General features: G+C 38.9%; 2 protein-coding genes across 2 annotated transcripts; both read left to right on the top strand.

Moving 5' to 3' along the window:
* Window positions 1–1,912: 1,912 nt before the first annotated feature.
* ciarta (circadian associated repressor of transcription a) lies at window positions 1,913–7,677 on the top strand. The gene is made up of 6 exons (XM_061059531.1): window positions 1,913–2,137; window positions 3,889–4,236; window positions 4,349–4,424; window positions 4,555–4,633; window positions 4,756–4,909; window positions 5,326–7,677. The coding sequence occupies exons 2-6, from the start codon at window positions 3,889–3,891 to the stop codon at window positions 5,704–5,706; spliced, it is 1,038 nt and encodes a 345-aa protein (XP_060915514.1). The 5' UTR covers window positions 1,913–2,137; the 3' UTR covers window positions 5,707–7,677.
* Window positions 7,678–8,444: 767 nt separating this feature from the next.
* rprd2a (regulation of nuclear pre-mRNA domain containing 2a) lies at window positions 8,445–21,911 on the top strand. Its single transcript, XM_061060364.1, has 10 exons — window positions 8,445–8,928; window positions 13,967–14,096; window positions 14,287–14,438; window positions 15,913–15,965; window positions 16,070–16,196; window positions 16,326–16,501; window positions 16,985–17,327; window positions 18,662–18,862; window positions 19,046–19,210; window positions 19,297–21,911. The coding sequence occupies exons 1-10, from the start codon at window positions 8,763–8,765 to the stop codon at window positions 20,988–20,990; spliced, it is 3,207 nt and encodes a 1,068-aa protein (XP_060916347.1). The 5' UTR covers window positions 8,445–8,762; the 3' UTR covers window positions 20,991–21,911.
* Window positions 21,912–23,231: the final 1,320 nt, after the last annotated feature.

The following is a 23,231-nucleotide window of genomic DNA, read 5'->3' as shown; positions in this document are numbered from 1 at the left end:
GCTGTTGGCCCGCGGGCCGCACTTTTGACACCCCCGTGGCTGCTGTTGTTGTTCTCATTCTGGACACTCCCACGATCCAGTCACGTCTCCTGCGTACATCTGTCAAACAAGCCTGCAGCTTCACCACTGGGAGCGGTAAAGTGTGCGCACAGGGAAAGTTAAACGTCACACCACCTGCCTGACTCACTTGTACGTGAGGTCACTCAGTCATGTCGATTGTCTGCGCTGTGGCTTGAAAGGAAAAATGGAGCAGTATCATTATTTACACTGAAAGTCACTGACTGTCCCACTCTATTTATTTCGCCTGTTAAGAATCAGTTCCTTTACTTCCAACTTCTTTAACCCAAATAGCATTGGAACATATTGGCTGCTGCTCTTGCTTTGTTGCGGTGACATGATTTGGATCTAAAAAAAAACTTTCACCTAAATAAATTCATAGAATTTTTTTTTTTTCAATAGCTCAATTGTGGCTTAAACCCCTACTTCATAAATAATATAGTATACCATAAAGGAAACTTACTTGCAGCTTGCTAAGCCAAAGCCCCTTCTCAAAAGCTGTCATGCAAGTTAATCATATTTACATATAGCACCAGCCTAAAGATGTTGCACTGTTCATAGTTCTATACAGCTGTTGGTATGTTTGCCTCTGTTTCCATGGGCCATTTAAGCTGATAATATTTATTTCATTGTGATGACATAACTAAATGTTGCTACAAAGACTTGGCACACACTATCAGTGCTAATAATAGTTACATTTTAACACTAAACTGTCGTTTTAACTATAATTAGCCCAAGTTTCAGTCTTGAACAATGTATGATAAGCTGCCTGCAGCGGACTCTCCCTCACACGTTTGGCTGCATGCTTTGTTTCATGTCATGCAAACAACTGATACAGCTTCGACAGTTCATGTGTTTTACTTGACACCATAAAAACCTTCATTTTGTTTTTGATTCAGCTTATCATTAGTTTACAAATCCTCCTAAAACAGCACGACATCGCATATAACAGCTGACTTTTGCAAGCATCAAACCAAGTCACGCTTCAGTGTAAAGCAATCTTATGTAACTACAACATGTGTCCAAATTCCTCTGTGGCCCTATAGGCCTATGATGCCATGTTTCATCATCTAATGCTAATCTGTCTTCTCTATACTGGCCTCGACATGAATAACAAAGAAACTTGAAGTCCTGGAACACATTCAAAGACAAGCCTTTCTTTTGGCTTGATTCACTGAAACCTGACCAAACTTGAGACCCACAGCCATGTGAGTCCGGACTTATTTATTTATTTATTTTAGCTTTGTGCATCAGATAGCCTTTAAGCACGTTATTACACGATGTCAATGCAAGCAGGATGATCATATGGTCAAAGGGGTATGACCAGGGGGTCTATACAAATAGTTAGGTAGTAGTACATGTGTGATATATTTTTACTGTAAAAAGATATTTTGCACTTTGTTACAACCCAAATAATTGTCCACTTCACATATATCTGCGTTTATATACTATCCTCTATTATCAGATAATATGAGTACTTCTTCTTTTTAGTCGTTGTAGATAATATAAACTAAACGTGATTAAGCAGAATTGAGAATAGAAACTAACGAGCTCTGCCACGCATAAACATGTCCTCTGAAGTACTGGCTGATAAAGCAGGACAAATGTATCCCAATTTACATACAAAAAATGTTGTGCACATGCTGTCAGCCCCGTGCTGCTCGTCCTGTTTAGCACACACAGCCACACAGACCACACCACCTACACGTGCCGCTGTTACAGGTGAGGAGGGATCTACGCATATACCAGCCAATCAGCGACGAGAATGCTGCTGATTGGTCAAAGCTGTAAGCCAACGGGAAACGATTGAATGTCCTCGCAGCCAATAGCAGCGCGACAGTGTTTCAACACGTGTAGAGTGAGTCGGGTACTTTTCTAACAGGTTGTACGTAGCTGCACGTAAACAAGAACAGAGGCAGAGCAGACACACAGAGAGGACTGAGAGAGGACTGGATAACAGACCTGTGAATACAAGTCTCTTCTTTGGTACTAAACACTGAAAACGTGAGATACCTGACTCCTGTCCGTGGCTTGTTGTTTTTATCTCGTTTGGACAATTTTATTCTGCTTCTTCTAAAAGGTAAGAGCTCCGTCTACGCACATTTTCTGTTCGTCTTTTTTCTTTTTGCAACAGTTGGCAGTTTTTCTAATCTTGTCAGTAAGAAATTATTCTGTGTTTATTATTATAGTACTGCCTAATAACCTCAGTGGCAACTTTTAGGCACAACTTCTAGTCAGTTAGGCTATAATAAACATTATATTTTTATTTTTGTATTTATAGTGTGTGTGTGTGTGTGTGTGTGTGTGTGTGTGTGTGTGTGTGTGTGTGTGTGTGTGTGTGTGTGTAGGCTTAAGCGCATTTCAAGACACATAAGGACACTGTACAACAATCAACATTTAAAAAAACAACGATGGATAAAATCAGCATACAATAAAAGAAATGAAATGTAGGACAGTGTAATTGCAGTTACAATAGAGTATAACATAACAGTATGAATATAACACATTGTGAGTTACATTATATAACATACAGTACATATTGTATCATTGGTAATAGTGTTAATAATATTGTGTATGGAATAGCAGTTGTTACAGATGATCAGAATATCAGATATTGTCATTGTACAGTATCATGTGAAAGTGTATATATTCGTGGAGGTACTGCAAATTTAAACAATATATTCAGAATAAGTGCAAATCTAAAGGTGCATATCGATAACCTGTTAGTTCCTATTATTGCTTCAGAAAAAGCTTTTATGAAATCGAGAATAAAAAGATGTTTCTATGAAGCATAACTGCAATTGGTGCTTTGGTCCATAAATAATAAAAGTTGTATGTATGTATGATACAACAGTGTCTGTAAAACTATAGGAATCATGAAAGAGAAGATAAAAACAAGATGTGTTATTCATTCAAAAGAGAGGCAACGGGATTGTTATGTTGAGGTAACAGCAGATGAACACAAATATGTCCTTAGACGACTCAAAGGCTTTCCCTGTGTCTGGTCTGGACCGGTGAGTCCATGTGCACAGAGGTGACACACCTACTTTGTGGCACAGCCTGAGCTGACTTGTATACTCGTGGAGGAGAGAGCAAAGCAGGTCTTTGTTTGCTTTCTGACTTTGTGATAATAATTCAACCTCTATTATGTGTTAAGTATTTAATCTGGTTTATTTTTCTTTCGTGCTGACTCTTGGTTAAGACATTGCTCACAGTTTTTGGCATAGACATTGCTCACAGTTTTTGGCATCATGAGAGTGTGCTTTGGCTCTCTTTGCTGGTTATTGAGTTTGGTTTGAGTATGGATATTTTTAGATGTATGAAACTATATAGGAATAGATTACATGTCTGTCTACTGAAGTTCAGAAAAAAAAGACAACACTAATGAGAAAAAGGAAAAAAAAAACATTAGACATGTAACAATAAATACCAATTATTGGGAGAGAGTTTTTTTTTTAAGGCAATTGCAACATATATGAAAAATCAATATCTGCTTAGTCTAAAAATAATGTTGCTGAAAATCTTTTGCACTCGTCATGTGATCTGTGTTTCAACATCTTCTATAAAGCAGCAACACTTGTATTCACAAATATTTGTTGAAGCATGGTGACCTTTCACATTGCACTAAATGTTTTCAGAAAAATAAAACAGGCGTGGAACAAAAATGAATTTGAACTCTTTGCTTAGACACCAACACATGTCTCCAACGAATACTTTTTCTATATTTTGAACTCCATTTGATTTCAATGCCATAACGCTTCCTGATTGATTTTGCTGTACTCCTTCAATTTTCAACTCATGGAATTTTGTTTTGTCTCCCTTTCTCCACAGATGAATTCACTGAGCTGTTCTTCCAAATGGCCATCCCATGACTCACTCCCTTCCAACTCGAGCTTTCTCCACAGTGAGAGCGAGCAGACCGAGGATGAAGCTGACGTCTTCTCAGAGGGAGAGGGGGACAGTTTAAGAACGAGAAAGTCCCCCTCAGGGGATGAGGAAATCTCCCTTTCTAGAAGTTACATTGATTTCCCAGCTCATTCAGACCACCTGAGGTCCAGGAGCGACCAATCCAAACACTGCAGTGACAAAACTAAACTTCCCGGCTCTGTGTCGTCTCCAGTTGTTGCCATGTTTGGATCCTCTTCAGCGACACCAGGGGACTTGGCCTTCGCGCAGAAAGTGAGCACCCACAAACTGATTACTAGATGTGTTTTAAAAAAAATATATATTTGACAACAAAATTGAAGGTCATTTAAAGTATTAAAACAAGTCTTTCTCCTTACTTCCTCAGTGTGCAGATCTGCACAGGTTTATCCATCCTTTGCTTGAACTTCTACACAGACTAAAGGCTGGCAAATTTGACAAAGGTGAGTCATTGAAAAGATTGAAACTCTATTAGCACCTCATCTCAAGTTTAAGTGCATCCAATCCTGTAGTTAATACAATATGAGTACCTATTTGGCTTCATATTTGTTTGTTATATTTCAATTTTGGCAGGTTTATCCAGTTTCCAACAGAGTGTTGCCATGGACAGATTACAGAAGATCCTTGGAATACTACAGAGGCCTGAAATGGGGTAAGTCATTCACAAATAGCAAGCGTTGCATTTTCACGCCTCTGGGAAAGGGGATGTTGCTATTAGAAAACAAAAGAACGCATTTTCAGTGTTTCATGCTTATTCTTTTTTTTTTTTTACAGTGAGAAGCACCTCCACAATCTGCTTCAGATAGAGATGATGCTAAAGATTTGGTTCCCTCATGTGGCATTTCGTTCCCTCCATGCACCAATCCAGACCACCACTCCAAGACTCCCACAGCGCTGGCGCAAAAACCAGCTCCACATTCCTGTTAAGGTGAGCTTAGCATACTGAAGATCAGTATTTATATAGCAACCTTCATACAAGGAGAGTGGTTCAACAAAAGGACAAAGGGATGCATAAGAATAAGATATGTTAAAGTAACAATTACTCATGCCTGATGTTGAATACATATTTTAAGTCCAGAGGGGTGGCAAGGGCCCCCCCTAGAAATCTGATTGGCCACCTCAAAAATAAAGTGTGATTGGCTATTCACCCTGTCAGAGGCGGGACATTTGTTAAAAACCAACCATTAGGTTTTTTTAAATCATGTAGCATATTTTCTTTTGTTTGTAGTTTAAATTGTAAATAAATGCGCGTTGCACAAAGCTGTTTACAAGAGCGTTAGAGGTTTTAAGTTAATACCTTGGTTTGTCATGGCTGTTAATGTAGGTTTTACTTTTCCATTCCAGAAGAGAAAGATGACCTGGTATGACTCTGACTGCTCTGGCACAGTCCCAAACAAGTATAAGCTCCACCGATATGGAAGCTATGGAAGCTGCCAGGCTGTGACTCCACTCAACACCATTTCCACACCCTTACCTGGATTGACTAAAATACTGAAAACTCCAGCAGCAGAAGTAACACACGTACCGGCTGTAAACAGACGCACAGCTGGACACCAGTTCACAGACATTGGCACTTTAATAAGGCGGTCATATTTTTGTAGCAAGATAGAAAGTGAGGATCTGAGAACGCCTGAGATTTTTCTGCACTCCTCTTGTGGCAGTCCAGCAGCACAGGACAGCTCAGTCTCCACAAGCAACAACTTTTCTTTATCTTACTCACCTTAGCTGGCCTTAGCTGAATCCCCTAGCACATGGCGGTGCGGCAGCATGCCAGCAGAGGGTGTGCTTGATTGCATAAGCATAAAGCTATGAAAAGAGAGCCAGTCTGTATTGGCTGTAAGGCATGAGACAGCGTAACAAGAGAAACAAAGTGAGACATTTGTTCACCCCTAAATATCCAGTGTCTGTTTTTCATCACATTGGAGCTATTGCACTATATTTACAGAAATTGTATGCTTGTCTTTAAGAGTATAATTTTTTTACACTTTGACCATGTTAAAGGATGTTGAATATACGTAACACATAATGTGTTAAAGCTCCTGTGCTCCGTTTTTATTTTTCACATCATCCCAAACAGTAAAAACAGGATTCAGTTTGTAATCCATGTTTATGCTTTAAAATGACCTGACCTGGTTATATCTCCTTACATTTGAGCTCTTTATTTTCTTTTTAACATATGTTTGGTTTGGTTTTACATGGTGCTCTGACAACTTGTAATTGGCATTATCCCTCATTTTCTCCCATTTGTAGTCTTAACAACGGCTAGATGAATGGAGAAAATAATTGGCAGCTTAATATAGTCAAATTATTGTTAGTTTAGCCCAAATTCTCATGACCACAGACGATTGAAGTGAATTAAGTAATGTTCAAATTGCGTCCAAACACCTAACTGCAGCATATAGTAGAGCAAAGGCATGCTGCAGCTGCTGATATGTGCCAAACAAACCATTTTGCTTGACCAAGTATCAAGAGCACCTTACATCACTCACATATTCCTTTGTATGTGAATAAGAATAGATGTACTTTCACTTAATATTAAAAGAAAACAAAGTGCTGCACAGGAGAATCAACAAGTATCATGATAGTTGATGGGATGCTTGGCTTGATGTTGATATGTCAGTTACCTTGTTAGCTAGACATGAGTGAACTTGTTTTGGGCAAAAAGGGTTAAAAATGTAACATTTCATTATGCACATGAGGTTGTTTTTTTTTAAATAAATGTATCATGGGTACAATATATTTAATCCTTTGTGGATTGGAAAAGATGTATTTGAACTTTGGATGACATGATGAGGAAATGTTACACATTTTGGTCAAATTAGTGTTTTTAAATATCTTTTGAGGTGCTTTACAGCAACTTGAATTAGAGGCAAAATTGTCATTGAATTCCACTAATTTGAACTTTTATGTTTTTGACTCTGGATGGAATTTCGGTTAAATGCATAAAAAGTAATTTAAGCTTACGATCAGGCTTATTGTTTTCACTAAAAGCTCCAAATGCTGTGTATCGTTATGAGGGTAAGAACGTCTTCTTTGTCCCTTTGAAAATAGTTTTCCATCACTGTCATGCGGTTTCAAAAGTTATATCACTCAGTGCTTTGTTATTTATAATGACATAAGCAATATCATGGAGATTTGGTTAACAGATCATTTCCGTTCCTGAACACATTGTTTCCTTTCTAATGGCATTTGTACGATATTATGTCAATCTTTAAAATCAGATATCATTCATATTGAATGGTGTTTTATTTCTGGTTTGTCACCAGTCAGCCTTACACAATCTTAAAAAACAAGTACAATACTTCTCCAACAGTGGTAAAATCATCTCAACATGTCATCAAACCAAATGTGCCATTGTTTAGATTCGCTTAGGCCTCACCATTAGTCATTTCTATGGGCCCTGAGATGTGTTAATTAAATTAAAATTCTAAGGAACAACGATGTGGTTTAGTGTTGTTTCTGTGTATAATATGCAGAATCCTATAGTACAGGTTTTGCTGTGCTGGGTTACATATTTTTTATTTGTAAAATACAAAAACAAGGTGAAAGTTGAGAAAATGTATTGTACGTTTGAGTTTTTATTATGAAGTTTCTTTTATTTAAAAAGTTCTTTCTTTCTGATACATTGTTGTCATTATTTGTTATTGACTGATAAAGCACATTTTTATGGATTAAAAAAATGACGTGAACACCTAATATGATGAATGTTTCTTGATTTCTGCTGAAAAACACTGAAAGTCCAAACTGATCCATAGTAGGCCTGTTTATTAAAAAGAAAAATCTGCCTTTAGTCTTAAAGGATGTGTTTATTCATCTATTACCAACTCAAGATTTCAATATATTTTATCCCCCTAACATCAGCTGAAGCTCTTATTTACCAATTATTATGGCAGAAAGCAGTTCTATGATGCAAAATGTAAAGTCTAGGTTATCATTTACTTTTTCTAAAATTAGTTAATTGATGCATTATAATTAAACTCTTGAAAGTGTAATTATTTGTGTGGTGCACAGGCTCCATGAGACAGATAAGTCCAATTTTTAAAGAATACTGTGGACCCCTTTCCTTACACTACATTTCTTTGACAGCTATAAGTTACCTTCTTATTTTCAAATTAAGGTTTTTCCCTACAGGAAATAATTATTATCTCATTACTTAGGATGTCTGAGTTTTAACAAAAACCTCCTGAAGCATTGAGTAAGCTACTAAATGTCTCATATCATGAATCAGTAACAATTTGTTGGTTCCTGGATACAATTGAAAAGCAGTATTTTATGAGTGTTTGTGTCTGAACGTTTGATATCGTTACTCTAATCAAATATTTTATATTAGCTTCCCCACTGCTGCACTTATTGAACCAGAAGTAGTTCCCCTGCGTTTCCTGCAGCAGGGGGCGTTGATAATTGTCAATAGCTTCCGTGACGCTAGGTGGCGCCCTATTCACTTGAAGTTTGCGGAAGTGCCCTTCATCGCGGCAACAAGCAGCGAGTAAACAGTCCCACTGAATGTTCTGATAAATTGTCAGGATGTCGCTAGACGCCGAGTTTCAGCCTTGAATGTTTCATGATTTTTACCATTTAGTGTGACTCGGGAGTTCACGTTAGATACTATACAGACGCAGAAAGTGTTGAAAAAAGCTTTAAGAAAATTTAAACAGTACAATGGCAGCTGAACGCTATGGTACCTGTGCTACGTTAAGATGATATGCTAAGCTAAGTGCTAGCAGCGGCTACATTCATTTCTTCTTCTGGGATGATAGAGCGCAGCGCGAGCTCCTTCGGACATGGCTGCAGGAGCTTCCGGCGGCTCGTTCGAGTCCACTATGGACCGGAGGTTCCGATCTGTCACAAACACGATGGATTCAATTCAAGGACTGTCAACGTGGTGCATCGAGAACAAGAAGTACCACAGCCTGATTGTACGACACTGGATAAAGTGTGTGAAGAAATGTAAGTAACCGTAACACGTCGTAAAGTGACAGGTGCTGCTTACGCTGCTGTCTAAAGTGTGATATGTTACACTGTTTAATATCGCTGCATGTTTAAAACAAAACGTGCACTCATCCTAAGTAAGGACATAGCTATCCAATAGTGTGTTGATATTAAATAATCCATGGTAAATAGAGACGTACTGTGCTTTCATGTGAGATTACGTCTCGTCTGAGGAAATAATGTAAATGAGTGCTCCAAGGTTTGCTGAGAAAACAAACTAACTTTCCCTGCTGTAAAGTTTTCGTTAAAGCGATTTTTAACACCCCAGTCCCAATTCCCATTTGTTTGATTTGTATTTTGGTGTTTTGATTATTGCACATTTGTTTAGGACATGTACCCTCAAGTCCCTTAAGTATGGTATCAACTGGGAGCTGCGCTATTATATTATCTTTTAGAAGGGCTCTTTGTTCAACTTTAATTTTACTCCTTTATTATTGTTGTTCTATATTGAAAAAAAGAAATGGATATGGCAGTATAAAAGTACAAGTTGGTTTCTGAATGTCCATGCTGTTTGATGAAAACAGAAGTTAAAGCACTCTTTTATTCTGGTTATTCTGTTCATTAAACTACTCAATTATGTGTTGTATTATTCTCACTCGACTTTTTAGGATGTTAAACAAGTAGTTAAGATATACTCACCTTTGAAATCAATGTAAAGTTGCTCTGTTTTAGTTTATGTTGTAAAGTTTTTTTTTACAGTAAATGAGTTTTGATTCCAGGTCTGTTCATCAGGAACAAAGTCAACCTGATATCATATTTAATGCTTACCGTCTGTTGCTGCCTGTCTTGACAGACATGAAAATCCATGAACTGGGCTTAATTTTGTCTTGGTCTACTCAAATATAAAGACTTGAGCATGGGAATGACCTTTTAGACCTCTTTCCACATTAGGCAGAAATACAGCATTTAAAACAAATTAGCTGCAAAGAAAACATGGCTTAATTACAGTTAATCTAGACTGGCCTTGTACCTTCAATGTAAATGAAAACATTGCTTTTTTTATATTTTCAGATTGTAGCGAATGGCATTTGCAATATGGTTTTTAATTAACCTAAAATGCTTTTTTTTCTGTAAAGTTAAGACAATAGAAAAAATACTGTAATTACTAATAAATCCTTTAATTAAAAAAAACCTCCATGTTATTTTGAAACCGAATATCCAAACCTCAGTTTAGGACCTTGTGTGACATTCACATGAGCTTGAGTTTAGTCTTTATTTCTGCTGTTGTTTGGCTTTGTGTTGAAGCTTTGTGTTCTTCTGAGTGTGAGCAGAGAGCGAGAGAAAGGTGATGGCAATGCCCTTTCTTTCACTGCTCTCAGTGTGTAAATGTGAACAACAGGTTGTGCTTCTTAGTCCACGGTTGCAGTGCGCTTTTCTTCGATGTTGTCCACATGTTTTGCCTCAGTTACGGAGCTGTTGAGTTTATTTCCCAACTGAGAAATGCATTATGTGAGCCTTTGCCACAAGAATTGACTTGTGACTTGAAAATGTTAGAGTTTACTGTTAGGATGTCGTAAACTTCCTGACCCCTGACCTTTTATGAGGCCTAGTCCAGTGGTAATCATTGTCTGTAATCATTGAGGAATTCACTGCACAGCGGTGAAAATAAAAAATACTGTAAAAGATAGAATAACTTAGATTACTTGATTGATGACAATCAGCAGCATATGGTCTTATGAGTTTTATACAACACCTTTATTATAAACATTAATCTATAATACGTGTAAAGAAATATGTCATTAATTGTAAATCAAAAATGGTGTTAAGTAAATTGTAAAGGGCATTGACAATATTTTAAAATGTTTTGTTTTCAGTTGCTCAAAATGTGTGAAAAAGAAAAAAAGCTAAATTTTTCTGTCTCTCTGTAATCCAAACATCTTAGAAATAAAAAAAAATATTAGAAATAATAACTGTTAAGACATCACCTTTGCCCTGGACTCTGATGGATCACTATTGTTAGACTAAGATATTGAAGAAAGTATTTGACAGTGTATCAATAATGATCATAATACTTAACATGTATAGCACTTTTCAATACAGGTAACAAAGTGCCTCACAGCAATAAAAACTATCAAGCAATGGAGGCGCCAATAGCCTAGTGATGAGTGCATGCGCCAATGTATGGAGGCTATAGTCCTCCAAGCGGGCGGCCCGGGTTTGAATCCGACCTATGGCTTCTTCTTGCTGGTCATTATTCCCTCACTCTCTGATTTCTGACTCTATCCACTTATCTATCACAAAATAAAGGTGAAATAAACATCAAAAAGGAATAAAAGAAAACTTTCATTTGGAGGGATCTTATAGACTCAATCAATTATGTACATTGTTTTTACAATAGCTATATCTCTGGTATTTTTAAATTGTATTATGTTTATCCTATCCAACTTTTATAGATTTTAATTGACTAATTCCTACATACCGGTATTTGATTGTTTCCTACTGTATTAACTTTTATTTTTATTACTGTCTTTCCTGTTTTAGTCTTTTTGGATTTTATCTGTTGTCTTCAGTGTCTATCTTCTATTTCCTGTCTGTTCTTTTGTGAAGCACTTTGGGATGTTATGTATGAAAAGTGCTTTATAAGTGAAGTGGAGTTGTAGTTAAAAGCAAACCAGAAATAAAAGCAAACAGACAGGAAGAATTACAGATCAATCAAAATAAAAACTAATATAAGATAAAGTCACAGGGGAAACGTTTTTGTGTGATTAGAGAATTAAAACGAGCGACTGACTCGTTTGAATTCTGATCTCCTCTGACAGCTCTTCCAAAGTTTGGGGTCCTGTCCCCTTTAGTTTTCAGCCAGCAGAGCTCCAGAGGATGTCAGACAGCGACCTGGCTCATGGGGGATAAAAGCTCAGAAATGTATTATTATTACCTAAACTTTTAAAATTTACAATACAGCATCACACGTCAGTTTTCAAGTGTTTCATATCACGGTTAGCGTCTTAGATTATTTTTGACCATGGGACGTTTATGATGACATTTGGATAAATAAACAGAGCAGCGATTAGTTATTTTATCTAGTGTTTTGCTGCATGGGTTAGCGGACACGTCGACGTTTCTTTTTGGCTTAACTAAAGATGTCTTTGTTTTTGAGTAGTGAATATCTGTCAGGTGTCTTTCAGGTGTCGGTTTTAAAGAAATCAAAATAACTTATTAACTCCTTTTCTTCCATAACTACTCATTCTTAAAGCTTGATTTATTGTCAGTCAATGCAGAATACTTTGTTTTTATGTAAGATAACTTTTGTTTCTAATGTTTCTCAGTTTTTGTTGTTCCCAAATCAATTTCCTTGTTCTTTTGCACACACACATTGTTACTGTCAAGGTCGGCTGGTTGATTTTGGTTTTACAGTCAGACTGTGAGAAAGTTGAGCTTTTATCAGATCTCCGAGGCGGCTAGGCCTCACTTTTCACTGCCTCTTTCAGCTGTTTGTATTGTTTGTTAAATTGAATTTCAGTTAGCTCAAATGTTGTTTACTGATTATACCAGTTTGATTTTCAAAAATCACAAACTGAAACAACTGAAACATAAATTCAATACACAAACAAAACCATCAGTTTGCCTTGCAATAACAATGATTCTGTGAATACTTTCAGATTCACGGATGGTATGATTTCCTCAGAGACTTTCTTTTATAGGTTTACCGGTTTGTAATGCAACCTTACAAAGAGCTCTTTGTTTTGTTGTTGTGTTTGTTCCTCTGATTAGAGGACTGTCCTCTAACATCCTTCACAGCTGTGAAATTGAATCTGTTGTTTCTGAAGATATGTTGTGTCACACTTTGGTGGCATTTAAAATACATATAACCCCTCAACATATGTGAATGTATTATTATATTTCTATCACTCTTATATTTGACCACCTTTCACTGTTTGCTTGTTCTGATATCTTTCTCTGTATTTTACTGTATAAATAATCCTGTTAAATAGGAGTTATTTTGGGATGGTTAGTACACTTTGTTACTTTGTGGAGAGTTTCTATAGATCCATAAGTTGGTTCAAAATGTTTGGTGTGAATCGTAGTTATGTTTTCTTTGATATGATATTGATATCATGAATCATTGAGAAGTTTAATTTAAGAAAGGGTGATTTAAGTAAAATATCAACAATAGCATTGATTTGGTATCCATGGACATTGGTATCAAAAGTATTTAAATTAAACTACTCGTTTCTATGTGTGTGAAAAAATGTATGTGTGTGTAACGTGATTAAAGCTCTCTGTTGTTGTCATAAAAAATATGTGTATGTGACATAGTCTGATGTTTGACCAAAATTCATACAACTAATGTCCACTGAACAAATGAAACAGTCCGTCAGGTCAAATGCCCATTGAATGTGTTACACACTGATCAGTAACTACTGTGTTAAAGAAAGTGAATTATTTTATACATCGAAGTTTGACTAACAGTAACCTTTGTTGCTTCTTCCCTTAAATATCATAAAAATTGCATTTTGGGCTGCTTAAAAAATCACATTTGTAATGAAGGTTAGAAGCTTAGAAGAACACAATCAGTTACATCACAAAAATAATTAACTCATTGCTCTGTTACCAGATATATAAACCCTAACCTGAGGTTGTCAAAATGTTCGATACTTAAATACATTTTGATGCTATGTGTTTTATAACAATACAACAGCCTTTATTTTAACAATCGGTAGTATTGAACAGTACCAACGCTTTAAAAAACTTTGAATCATACTAACTATATTTCTTAAAAGGTAACAACATTGTAACCTTATTTTCTGAATGTTGACAGTGTGCAGGAGTGTGCCTGCAAGTTCTTTATATTAAAACCAAGAAAATCCTGTATATATGGTGGCTAGGACTTCAAGTTTTGTTACTATGATAAATCAGGTATTCTTCCTAGAATCGTATTAAGTTTTAAAATCTGGTGACTACCCCACATCAAACTATTGAAACCACCGATCCTTTTTCCTTTTTCATTTGGAGCCAACTGTGTCTAACATAACTGTCTCTGTCTCTCCTCTTCCAGCCGACCCCTCACAGAGGCTCAATCTTATTTACCTGGCTAACGATGTCATTCAGAATTGTAAAAGGAAAAACGCCATCGTTTATCGCACCGCATTTGCTGAGGTGCTTCGGGACGCCTTCTTGCTTGTCAAGTAAGTATTTAGATCGTATAGTGTTTGTATGTTTAATACAAAACTAGAGATGCTTTAGTTTGACTTTCATCCATTGTTTCCCCGTCTGGCCTTTATTCATTTCTCTAACATATAAATAAGCAAATGTCATGACAACCCCAACATAAATAACTCCTGTCTCTTACTGTGTCATCCTCTCTCCTTTCTGCAGCTATGAAGGTGACCCTAAGGTAATTAAATCAGTGGAGAGGATACTGTCCATCTGGGAAGAGAGGGGAGTGTATTCGGGGACACTCATCACCGAGCTGAGGAGTAGTTTAGTCAAAGAAGAGTCTCCTCCTGAGACGCCCGTGGAGCAGAAAAGTAAGTGTAATAACTAATTTCATTTCTCGCTTGCTTTTTTGACATTTTTACGAACACACTTGCAAGTTCAATGACAGTCCAGAGGAGAGCAGACTTTGTTTTCTGTCTGAGCAAGGTGACATTTCATTTCAGCTTTGTTTTTTGCTGTCCTGTCTGAGGACATGAGAGATTAACTTTCTCAGTAAAAATGACCCCGGTGGGGTTTTATGGATGGATGAAAATGCAAAGATGGAGTTGTGCTTCAAGTTTGTAGTAGTGATTTAGTAGTAGTGATGATGATCAGCTGGGAATGCTGGAAATTTAGTTTAAACCTGTGATGAAAAACAACAAGAGCTTGACCCATACTGGGATTCTTGTCACTAATACAGATACAGATTTATGAGAATTTTTAATCTGTACTGAAAAAATACCCCTTTATGTAGTTTATTCACCATTTTACACTATTATGAATATGCAAAAATATACTTGATTAATACATTTGTAACATTATTATATGTTGTCAACCAAACCCCTACCTGCAAACTGCTGGATAAACCATGACACCAATTCTAAATCTAAATGTTTCCCTGTAGGCACAATTTAGCAAACATATTCACTTATACTAGTATATCATTTATTTATTTATTTATTTAGGGCTTTTTTTGCCTTTATTAGACACATCTGGAGAGAGACAGGAAATGTAGGCAGGAGAGAGGTGGGTACACATGCCTCAAAGGGTCCAGACCAGGAGTCGGACCTGTGCCAGATGTGTTGAGGACTGTATCCTCTGAATATGGGGCGCCTGCTCCACCAACTGAGCTAAAGAAGCACCTCAGTTTGTCTTCATAATGAAATAATATTGAGAAATAGATATATGGGGCAGGCTTTTGAAAATAAACAACTTTTATAATAACTAAAGTGAACTTTGACCATTGAAACTGAACCTTTAAATCCAGGACAGTCGCTCACTTTGGGTCCATGACATGAAAACATGATACACTAGATCAAGAATCAAGCAATCAGAAACTCAAAAAATATATATTTTACATTTTTACACTTTCTTAAAACACAAACTCAGTGTTTCGCTGTTAGCATGTTGCATTCAGGGGTGCTCAGACAATGAGAGATGCATTCAGGTGCGCTCAGAAATGGGAGTTGCAGGAACAAAAACTAAGAGGGACAGACCGTTACAAGTTGAAATAATTGTTCAGTCGTTATATTGACTGCAGTCATTAAAAGAAAACACATGAACACTATTATTCCTGTAAGTATCTGGGGCGCTGTCCGACTCCCCCCCCCCCCCCCAGGGCTCTAAACCTAAAGTCTGTTGTTGGTTTATTAGCTCCTATTATTAATTAACCAATGTTTCATTATTCACATGTTTGAAAATGTCTTACATTTTGATTGAATGTACTTGGTTTCCCTAATACTGAATGCTGTGTGTGTTGATATGAACCATATTAATGTGTTCTATCATTTCTCTTGTATTTTAAAGCTCCAGTTGATTCAAAAGCAGATCTACGGTCCAAAGTTGTTGCTGAGTTTGTGGTAAGCTGAACTGATCTCTACTTAGCAGATCTTTTCTATATTATTGTGTGAGTCTGATTTTCATACGTGCCTGACACTGTGGCTGACTGCTCTCTCTGCTTTAGCCCCAGGCACTCCTAGACCAGCTGTCCAAGTACAAGAGATCTGTGGAGGATGTCGACCTAAGAGAGAAACAGCTGGCAGCTATGAGGGTTGACATCTGCAGTACTGAGGCCCTCAGAAAACTCAAAGGTGCCTTCTGAAGTCGTCTTTGGCTGTCTGTCCCACAGCAACATGCATATCCTCCTGGCTTCCACATCAGCATTGTGCTTTCTCTTTCTCGCCTCTAAAGTCAACCTTTCATGATGTTTTTTCTTGCAGACAAAGCCGGAGGAAAGAAGTTCTCCAAGGACTTTGAGGAGGGGAGTGCGCAACTGCAGGAGTTCGTAAAGTTCCTTGAGAACGAGAGTAAAACAGGTCCTCCTCTCTTAGAGGCTCTCAGCAACGCAGATATCTTCTACGAGATGCAGTACAAGGAGGTCAAGATTGTTGCTAATGTGAGTCAACTTCATCGTCTGCCCACAACATGCAGAGAACCACCTTGATAGGGTTGTGAAGATTACGAAAAATAATGTGTCATCAGCGCATTTTTTGATATTAGTGTAAGCTTTGAAATGGACTTGAAGCCACATATTCTAATGTATATTAGACATACATACTAACATACATAAGTTAAACATATTAACTGGGAAATTATACTGAAGGGCAGAATGAAAGAAGTTATCTTTAACATATTCTAAAAACGAAAATTCTACTTTTATATTTGTGGCAAGACTTTGAAAAGTATTTTTATTTCCTTTTTAAAGCTGTGTGGTTTTTCTTTGTTCCCACTTGTGTGTTTATAATATATTTCTGTTTAACTTGCTTACTCTTTACTCTTCAAATAAGCGGATGTGTTTTTGATTTAATTTCATACTGCCCATGAAATCATTTTTATTTAGTTTTAATCATTATTTTCTGATATCTCCTCTCCTCTAAAGGCCTACCAGACGTTTGCAAACCGGGTGTCCCAACTGAAGCGTAAGCTGGACGCCCTGAAGACCAACTTACCAGACCTAGACGAGTCACCAATCCCTTCACCCTCTGCAGACGCCCCATCTCCAACGGGCTCAGAGTCACCTTTTCATGGCATGGAATTGGCTCAACCCGATCCAGATCTCGACGGCTCTGCTATGGATGACGAGGCGGAGCCACCAGCCCCGAGCCCCCTGTCCTCACCTGGAGGATCCCCCAGGCAGATGGAGACCCTCGGGGAGAGTGACAAACTGGAAGTGGAGGATATGGAGCTCTCTGAAGAAGAAATGGAGAGCGGAGGGATTATAGGTGAGAGTGCTATTTGTGGTTATTTCTACTGACGCACGGCATGAAAAATGATGCAGAAACGTCCAAGATAATGAAACTGAGAAATGCCACCAAAAATAGGAGCACAAAGGCAATGAATCGTGCACAGAATCTCTCCTACCATCGCTTTCATATGTCAAGCATCCAAGACCATCCAAGCATTTCTTCCTATCTATTAGCTAGCCAATTTAGCTGGAACGCTTTACTCCACCCACATATTCATCAAATTAAAATTAGATGTATCTTCTTAACAGCCAAATATCTGCCAGTTTACAGATTCTTTATTTTTGGTAAACTTTTTTATTGGCTACAACAACATTTGCTTATTTGATCTCTGTTAGATATCTCTCTTTACGGGATGAGTGAAAATATGACCTTTTCCCAGGCGTTACATGTGCATAAATATGTTAATAAGATATGTAAAATGTTGTTACTTTTGCTCTACTCATATATTCAACAGTATGTAGCTGAAACCAGACATTGTGTTGATTGTTTTGGACATTTTATATAAACTACAGACAATTAAAGGGATAGTTTATTTTGTTGAAGTGGGGTTGTCTGAGGTATTTGTCAATAGTAACTGAACCACCCACAGTACATAATGGCATGGAAGCTAGGCAATACATCTCTGCAGACAGGGCCGCTTGTACCTCCCAATGTAGCTCATTTTTAGCAAGTCTGACATAAATAAATACCAATGTTGGTTTAAATGTACAGTATACTATATTAAAAAAAAATATTGGCTTTATTTTAGCATCAGAGCGCTACTTTGTTTGCAAATGTTTGAGATGAAACACATACATGTTCCTCCGCCCGTGAGGGTCATTTTCCTGTCGGTTAGACATTGACTATTGACAAGTACCTCATACAATCTCACTTCCAAAAAAACAGAACTATCTCTGGAATAGAGAAAATAAGCATCAGATTCTTAGTTACTTTATTGAAACAGCATGCATAATATCTTAAAGCCAGTATCAGTCAGTATGAAAACATCAGTGTTTTTTCTTGGCAATTGTTTGTAAAGGTTTCTGGGAAGAAAATGATTATTTTCTACAGGTAACCTGCATAATTTAGTGTTTCGCAGAAAGCTTATCGACTGTGTCACTGTTTTTTGGCAGCGTATTCCCCTCCATTAATTTTATTGGCAGTGACTCCTCTGGTCCCATAAATAATCTGCTTGTAGAAAAACAAGGGCGACATTAATTCTGTTGTGTAATATCGAATATGAAATAACTTAATTCGTCTTGTTTTATTACATAAAGGGCTAAAACTGAAAGCGTCCACATTGTCTTTCTCTGTCATGTTTTTCTTCTCAGTCGAAGAGCAAATTGAGCACCCGACCCACCCAGAGGTGTCTCCTCCTGTCCCTGTGAAAACAGAGCCATCAGTGGTAACAGAGCAGCCCTTCTCACAGGCCCCGCCTCCCGTAGCAGCTCCCACATCGGCCTTGGAGAGTGTCGACCTGGGTAAAATCGGCTCCATCCTCAACAGTTTAAGCTCAGTCATGAAGAGCTCAGGTGAGTGAGTTTTGAAATGATCTGTAATAAAATTTGACTCAATAATTTAATTTGACTTTTGTTGTTCAAACTCCAACAACACTTTGTCCCTTGATCAAAAATGTACCTAAACTCCCAGCATCCTCCTGTAACAGGTTTATGGTTATTTACTATAAGATGTGAGTATCCTTGTTTGTTTCACAGGACCATTAGTGGAAAGTCCTCCTGCAGCTGTGAAGAGCACACCTGCTGCCTTTGTGGCTCCCCAGGAGGCCAGTTCACTTGCAAACCTCCTCTCCAAGGTGGATGTTAGCCCTGCTGATATCCTCGGTGCTCTCGCAAAAGTGCAGGGCAAAGGCGGCATTGAGGGTGAGAATATAATATAAACCTTTAATGAAAATAATCTCTATTACATATCATACGTTTATTGATTTTTCTCCCTTTTATTTATTTAGGGATCACTTCAGTTCTGAGCAGCCCGGCTGCAAATGTCTCCTCAGACTCCTCCAGTACAGGCAAGATTCTTCCCTCCCCCCCTCCCTCATCCACATCTACATCAGCAGCAGCCACTCAGAGCCCGTCTCTCTACTCTGTTGCATCCATGCCTTCTTCACTCAGCTCCACCATACAGCAGAGCACAAGCTCCCAAGCAACCCCTCAGGCTGCAAACCCGGCCTCTGCCCTGGTCCAGGCTCTCCACAGAGACATGGACTTAATCACAGAGCCAGAACTGTCCTCTTCTTCTCAGAGCTTAGAGTCTAAAATCCACAGCTTCCTTCAGGGGAACTCTGCTTTCAGTACATTTGATCTGGGGCTTCCTTCACAGCCGGTGCAGGCAGGGGATAACCTCAGCCCAGTACCTGGGCCAGACACCCAGGAAGGGACCCCGGTGCGTGACGAGGGCGGAGGCACCCCAACTCAAGATGAAATCATGGACAAGCCTGCGACGGCCCCGTTCTCTTCCGGCACAACGCAATCATCATCTGTCGGAGAAACTTTTGAAACAGCTTCTATTGTGTACCAGAACAGCAGTCAGCAGAACCCCAACCCTTCACAACAGCAGGCTCACCTGCAGCCAGGTGTGGCTCAGAATGGACAGGTCTACCAGCCATACCAATATGGCAAACAGGAGTTGTCAGGGCACGGGATTACTGCACCTATTGCACATTACCAGCAGATTTCTGGAGGATCAGTGCCTGGAGAAAGAGCCCCAGGCGGTGCCAGCAGCACACACACAGTCGACGGCTTTCAGGCGGTGAATGAGAGGAGTTGGTACGGGGACATTTACCCCAAGGGAATCTCTCAACAACCTGGAGGCTACAATCTAGCGATGCCTGGAGAGAACCAGACATCATCACTCTATCCCTACCAAGCAGGGGCAAATCAGAAACCTCCAGAAGTCCAGCAGGGTTCAGCTACATCCTCTGGTTTCTTCACAAGCCCCCTCCCTCCTGTCCCAAAGCTCCCTCCTATTCTTCATGGCCTTGACACCTCCAATGCCGCGACAAACAGCTCAATGATTCCCATTGAGCAGCAGCAGCGGATGCCCCTCCCGGACACGGCAGAGATGATGCGACCCAGAGCAGACAGCGTCATCAGTGGGATGGTGGTCCACGACCATCAACACAAATCCCTGTTTCATCCAGACGATCCGCCATATGATCGAGATCATCCTCGCCCTCCTCACCCTGACGACCTGCGCTACCACGAGGACCCTTGCTATCAGGAAGCTCCTTTCTTTCAAGACGACCCTTACCACCACCCAGAAGATCCATATTACAGGCCGGGCAGCCCTCCACGCCACTACCCAAGAGTCCAAGGCCGCCTCGATCCCCCCCTCTCACCCTCAGAGGATCCTTACTACGCCCACGAGTACCAACACCACAGCCCCCAACCCCCCCACTACACTCCGAGAAGACCACCTCCACCTCATCATCTCGAGATCCGTCATCCTGGTCAGCACCATCCACATCGGCCTCCCCACCCAGCACACCATCCTCGCCCGAGAGGCCCGCCACGCCCGCCGTTCCCCGGATTCCAACGTGGCCCCGATCCGAGGTTAAGAGGCAAACGTCCAGGTCCGAGGGGAGGGGGTCCAGCTGGTCCAATGTTCCTCCCAAAAAGACCCTTTCTGCCCCCGAGGTACTGACGGGACTCGTAGCTTTGAGCTTTTCAAGTCACTGTGGACATCAGGACAGCAGGGAGAGGAACTCTGTGTCCAACTGATGAGAGTGGAGAAACGGAGGTGGGCCTTGGCAGACAATGAAATCCAAGCTACCAGAAGAGAAATGGAGAAGAACAAAAGGATGTTCAGAAAGTTGAGGAGCACGAGAGACAACATGCGGAGGTGTTAAAGAAACCGGAGGTTCTGAGAGAGCTGCTGAGCCGAAGAAAGAAGACAGAAGATGAAAGAAAATAAGAGGTGGATATATATATATATATAATTCACTTTTTGTGTTATTTGCTCTAGTGTGAAGCATTGCATTAAATATGTGAATGAGATACAGTTCGACACAGGTCAAAGTGCGTGTGTGCATGCGGTCAAGTTTAAGTCAACAGGTTCGAGAATTTGACTTTGAAGATTATTTTTGCTAAGAGTAACAAAAAGAATGTAGTCGATGCAACCTTCCTGCTGTTATTTTAGTTTCTCCGTGAGCAGTTTTTACTGCTTTTCTTCCACATCAGCAGTATCTCAGTAACTCCTGCTAAAAACATCGATTTGCTTTCTCACTTTGAGTCGCAAGAACGGAGTGTATGTCATAGACTTTATGTTCCGAGGTAGCATATTTTATGGTAATTAATTTCACTGTTCCAACTTCCGAATGTGATACATGTGAAGCGATGCTCTCTTGTTAGTGCGCAGTGTTCCTCCGGCGATAGTTTTCCGTCTCGTTAAAGTTCCTTGAAGCGGAGCGGCACAATTCAAAAAGGAAGGGAGAGGTGTGAGAGTCATTTTTTTCAGCCTCCCAACACCGCCGCAGAAGAAGTGCATTTTTTTGGAGGGGATGAAGAAACTCGTCTTCAGTTTCGTTTTACTTGTACTGTCTAATAAAATCTGAGTTTGAAAATGTGTGTGTTGTTTTTCTCTTTCCTCTGATCACATTAGAACTAGCGCCCTAAACAGTTAGTGATTATCCGTGCATCAACTAAAACATTATCTTATGTCCAACACCAGAGAAAATAGTTCAGCCTTCTTTCATCACACAACCTTTCTATTGAGGACAATATTTAATTATTAATAGTCAAAAAATGATTTAGTTGAAAGGAATCTCCTTTTCAGTTTCCTATTAAATCTTGAATAGGTTGTTGTTACAGTGCAACATTAATTCAGTTAGGCCTCCACTCTCTGTTTCAGGTGCATTTGCTGCTTTTACATCATGATTAAAATGCCCGTGTTTCCTGCAAAAGTTTCTAAAAAAGTACACATTTGGAAAGGACACAGAATGTTTTATCTACATTAATAGTCAATATGTGCAGGTTGCACTCGAGCCTGCGTGGACTTTACGTTATGACGTGTCAATGTATTATTTCATTTGTCATTTAATGATCTCGTACATTTCCATCGGTTTCCACAGACGAAAGTCAATGAAGTGGCCCTAAAAGTCTCTATTGTCCCCTAATATATTCCACTCTTGAGTTCAGAGGAGACTTGTGATTTAATCTGAGTATTTTACTTTAACGGCTCAAAAGTTAGACAAAGCTTTAAAATTGTAAAAAAAATAGACAAAAGTTTTCCTGTTTGTTTGTTTTTTGCGCACTTAGTTTTATTCAGATTCATGTTCCCCTGAGTCAACATGTAACATAAGTTATACTTTTGTTTCTTTTCTTTTTAGATGTTGAGGGTTTTATTAGGTCAAATGTACAAATCCATCCACCAAATCTGTTTTTAGGCTTTACTTCCTCTGCAAATGTTCATCAAACCTGATCCCACTTTTTTGCTCTGGTGCTGCGGTGAAACATGTTTGTTTCCTTCCTGGCCTCTTAACAGACCCCTCAAATATCCCTCACTCTTCAATGGAAGAGCAGAGTGGCTGACTCCACAGCAGAATTCAATGTAGGAAGAACATTTAAAAAACATTTCTTTAGAACCAGTGAGAGTGATCAGAGGATTACAGAGCGTTTAAACACATACTTGATAGAGTCTTTGAAAACTTTTGTCAACAATCAAATTAATGTTGAGTTCCACACTTCAGAAAAAAGGCAATGTTAAAATCGAATATTTTCTTATGGAGTCCTAGAATGACTGAGCGGATTAGCCAATAAAAGATTATTCTAATACTCCTACAATGTAGTTTATAAGAATAAAGTTAGTTGGTGGCATGCAGATAAGTACTGTACTGTATCTAAGTGCAAAGTCAAGGTACTTATACTTCACTTGAGTATAACATTT

Source organism: Labrus mixtus, chromosome 16 (genome assembly GCF_963584025.1).
Source record: "Labrus mixtus chromosome 16, fLabMix1.1, whole genome shotgun sequence".
Lineage (NCBI taxonomy): Eukaryota > Metazoa > Chordata > Actinopteri > Labriformes > Labridae > Labrus > Labrus mixtus.
The sequence above is the reverse complement of the archived record's forward strand: the minus strand, read 5'-3'. Positions and strand labels throughout refer to the sequence as shown.

Excerpts from the sequence above, each read along its gene's own strand:
- ciarta (XM_061059531.1), top strand. The coding sequence starts at position 3,889 with ATGAATTCACTGAGCTGTTCTTCCAAATGGCCATCCCATGACTCACTC. Across the intron at positions 4,237-4,348 it reads ACTTGGCCTTCGCGCAGAAA|TGTGCAGATCTGCACAGGTT; the intron begins GTGAGCACCCAC and ends TTACTTCCTCAG. Across the intron at positions 4,425-4,554 it reads GGCTGGCAAATTTGACAAAG|GTTTATCCAGTTTCCAACAG; the intron begins GTGAGTCATTGA and ends CAATTTTGGCAG.
- rprd2a (XM_061060364.1), top strand. The coding sequence starts at position 8,763 with ATGGCTGCAGGAGCTTCCGGCGGCTCGTTCGAGTCCACTATGGACCGG. Across the intron at positions 8,929-13,966 it reads GATAAAGTGTGTGAAGAAAT|CCGACCCCTCACAGAGGCTC; the intron begins GTAAGTAACCGT and ends CTCCTCTTCCAG. Across the intron at positions 15,966-16,069 it reads AAGTTGTTGCTGAGTTTGTG|CCCCAGGCACTCCTAGACCA; the intron begins GTAAGCTGAACT and ends TCTCTGCTTTAG.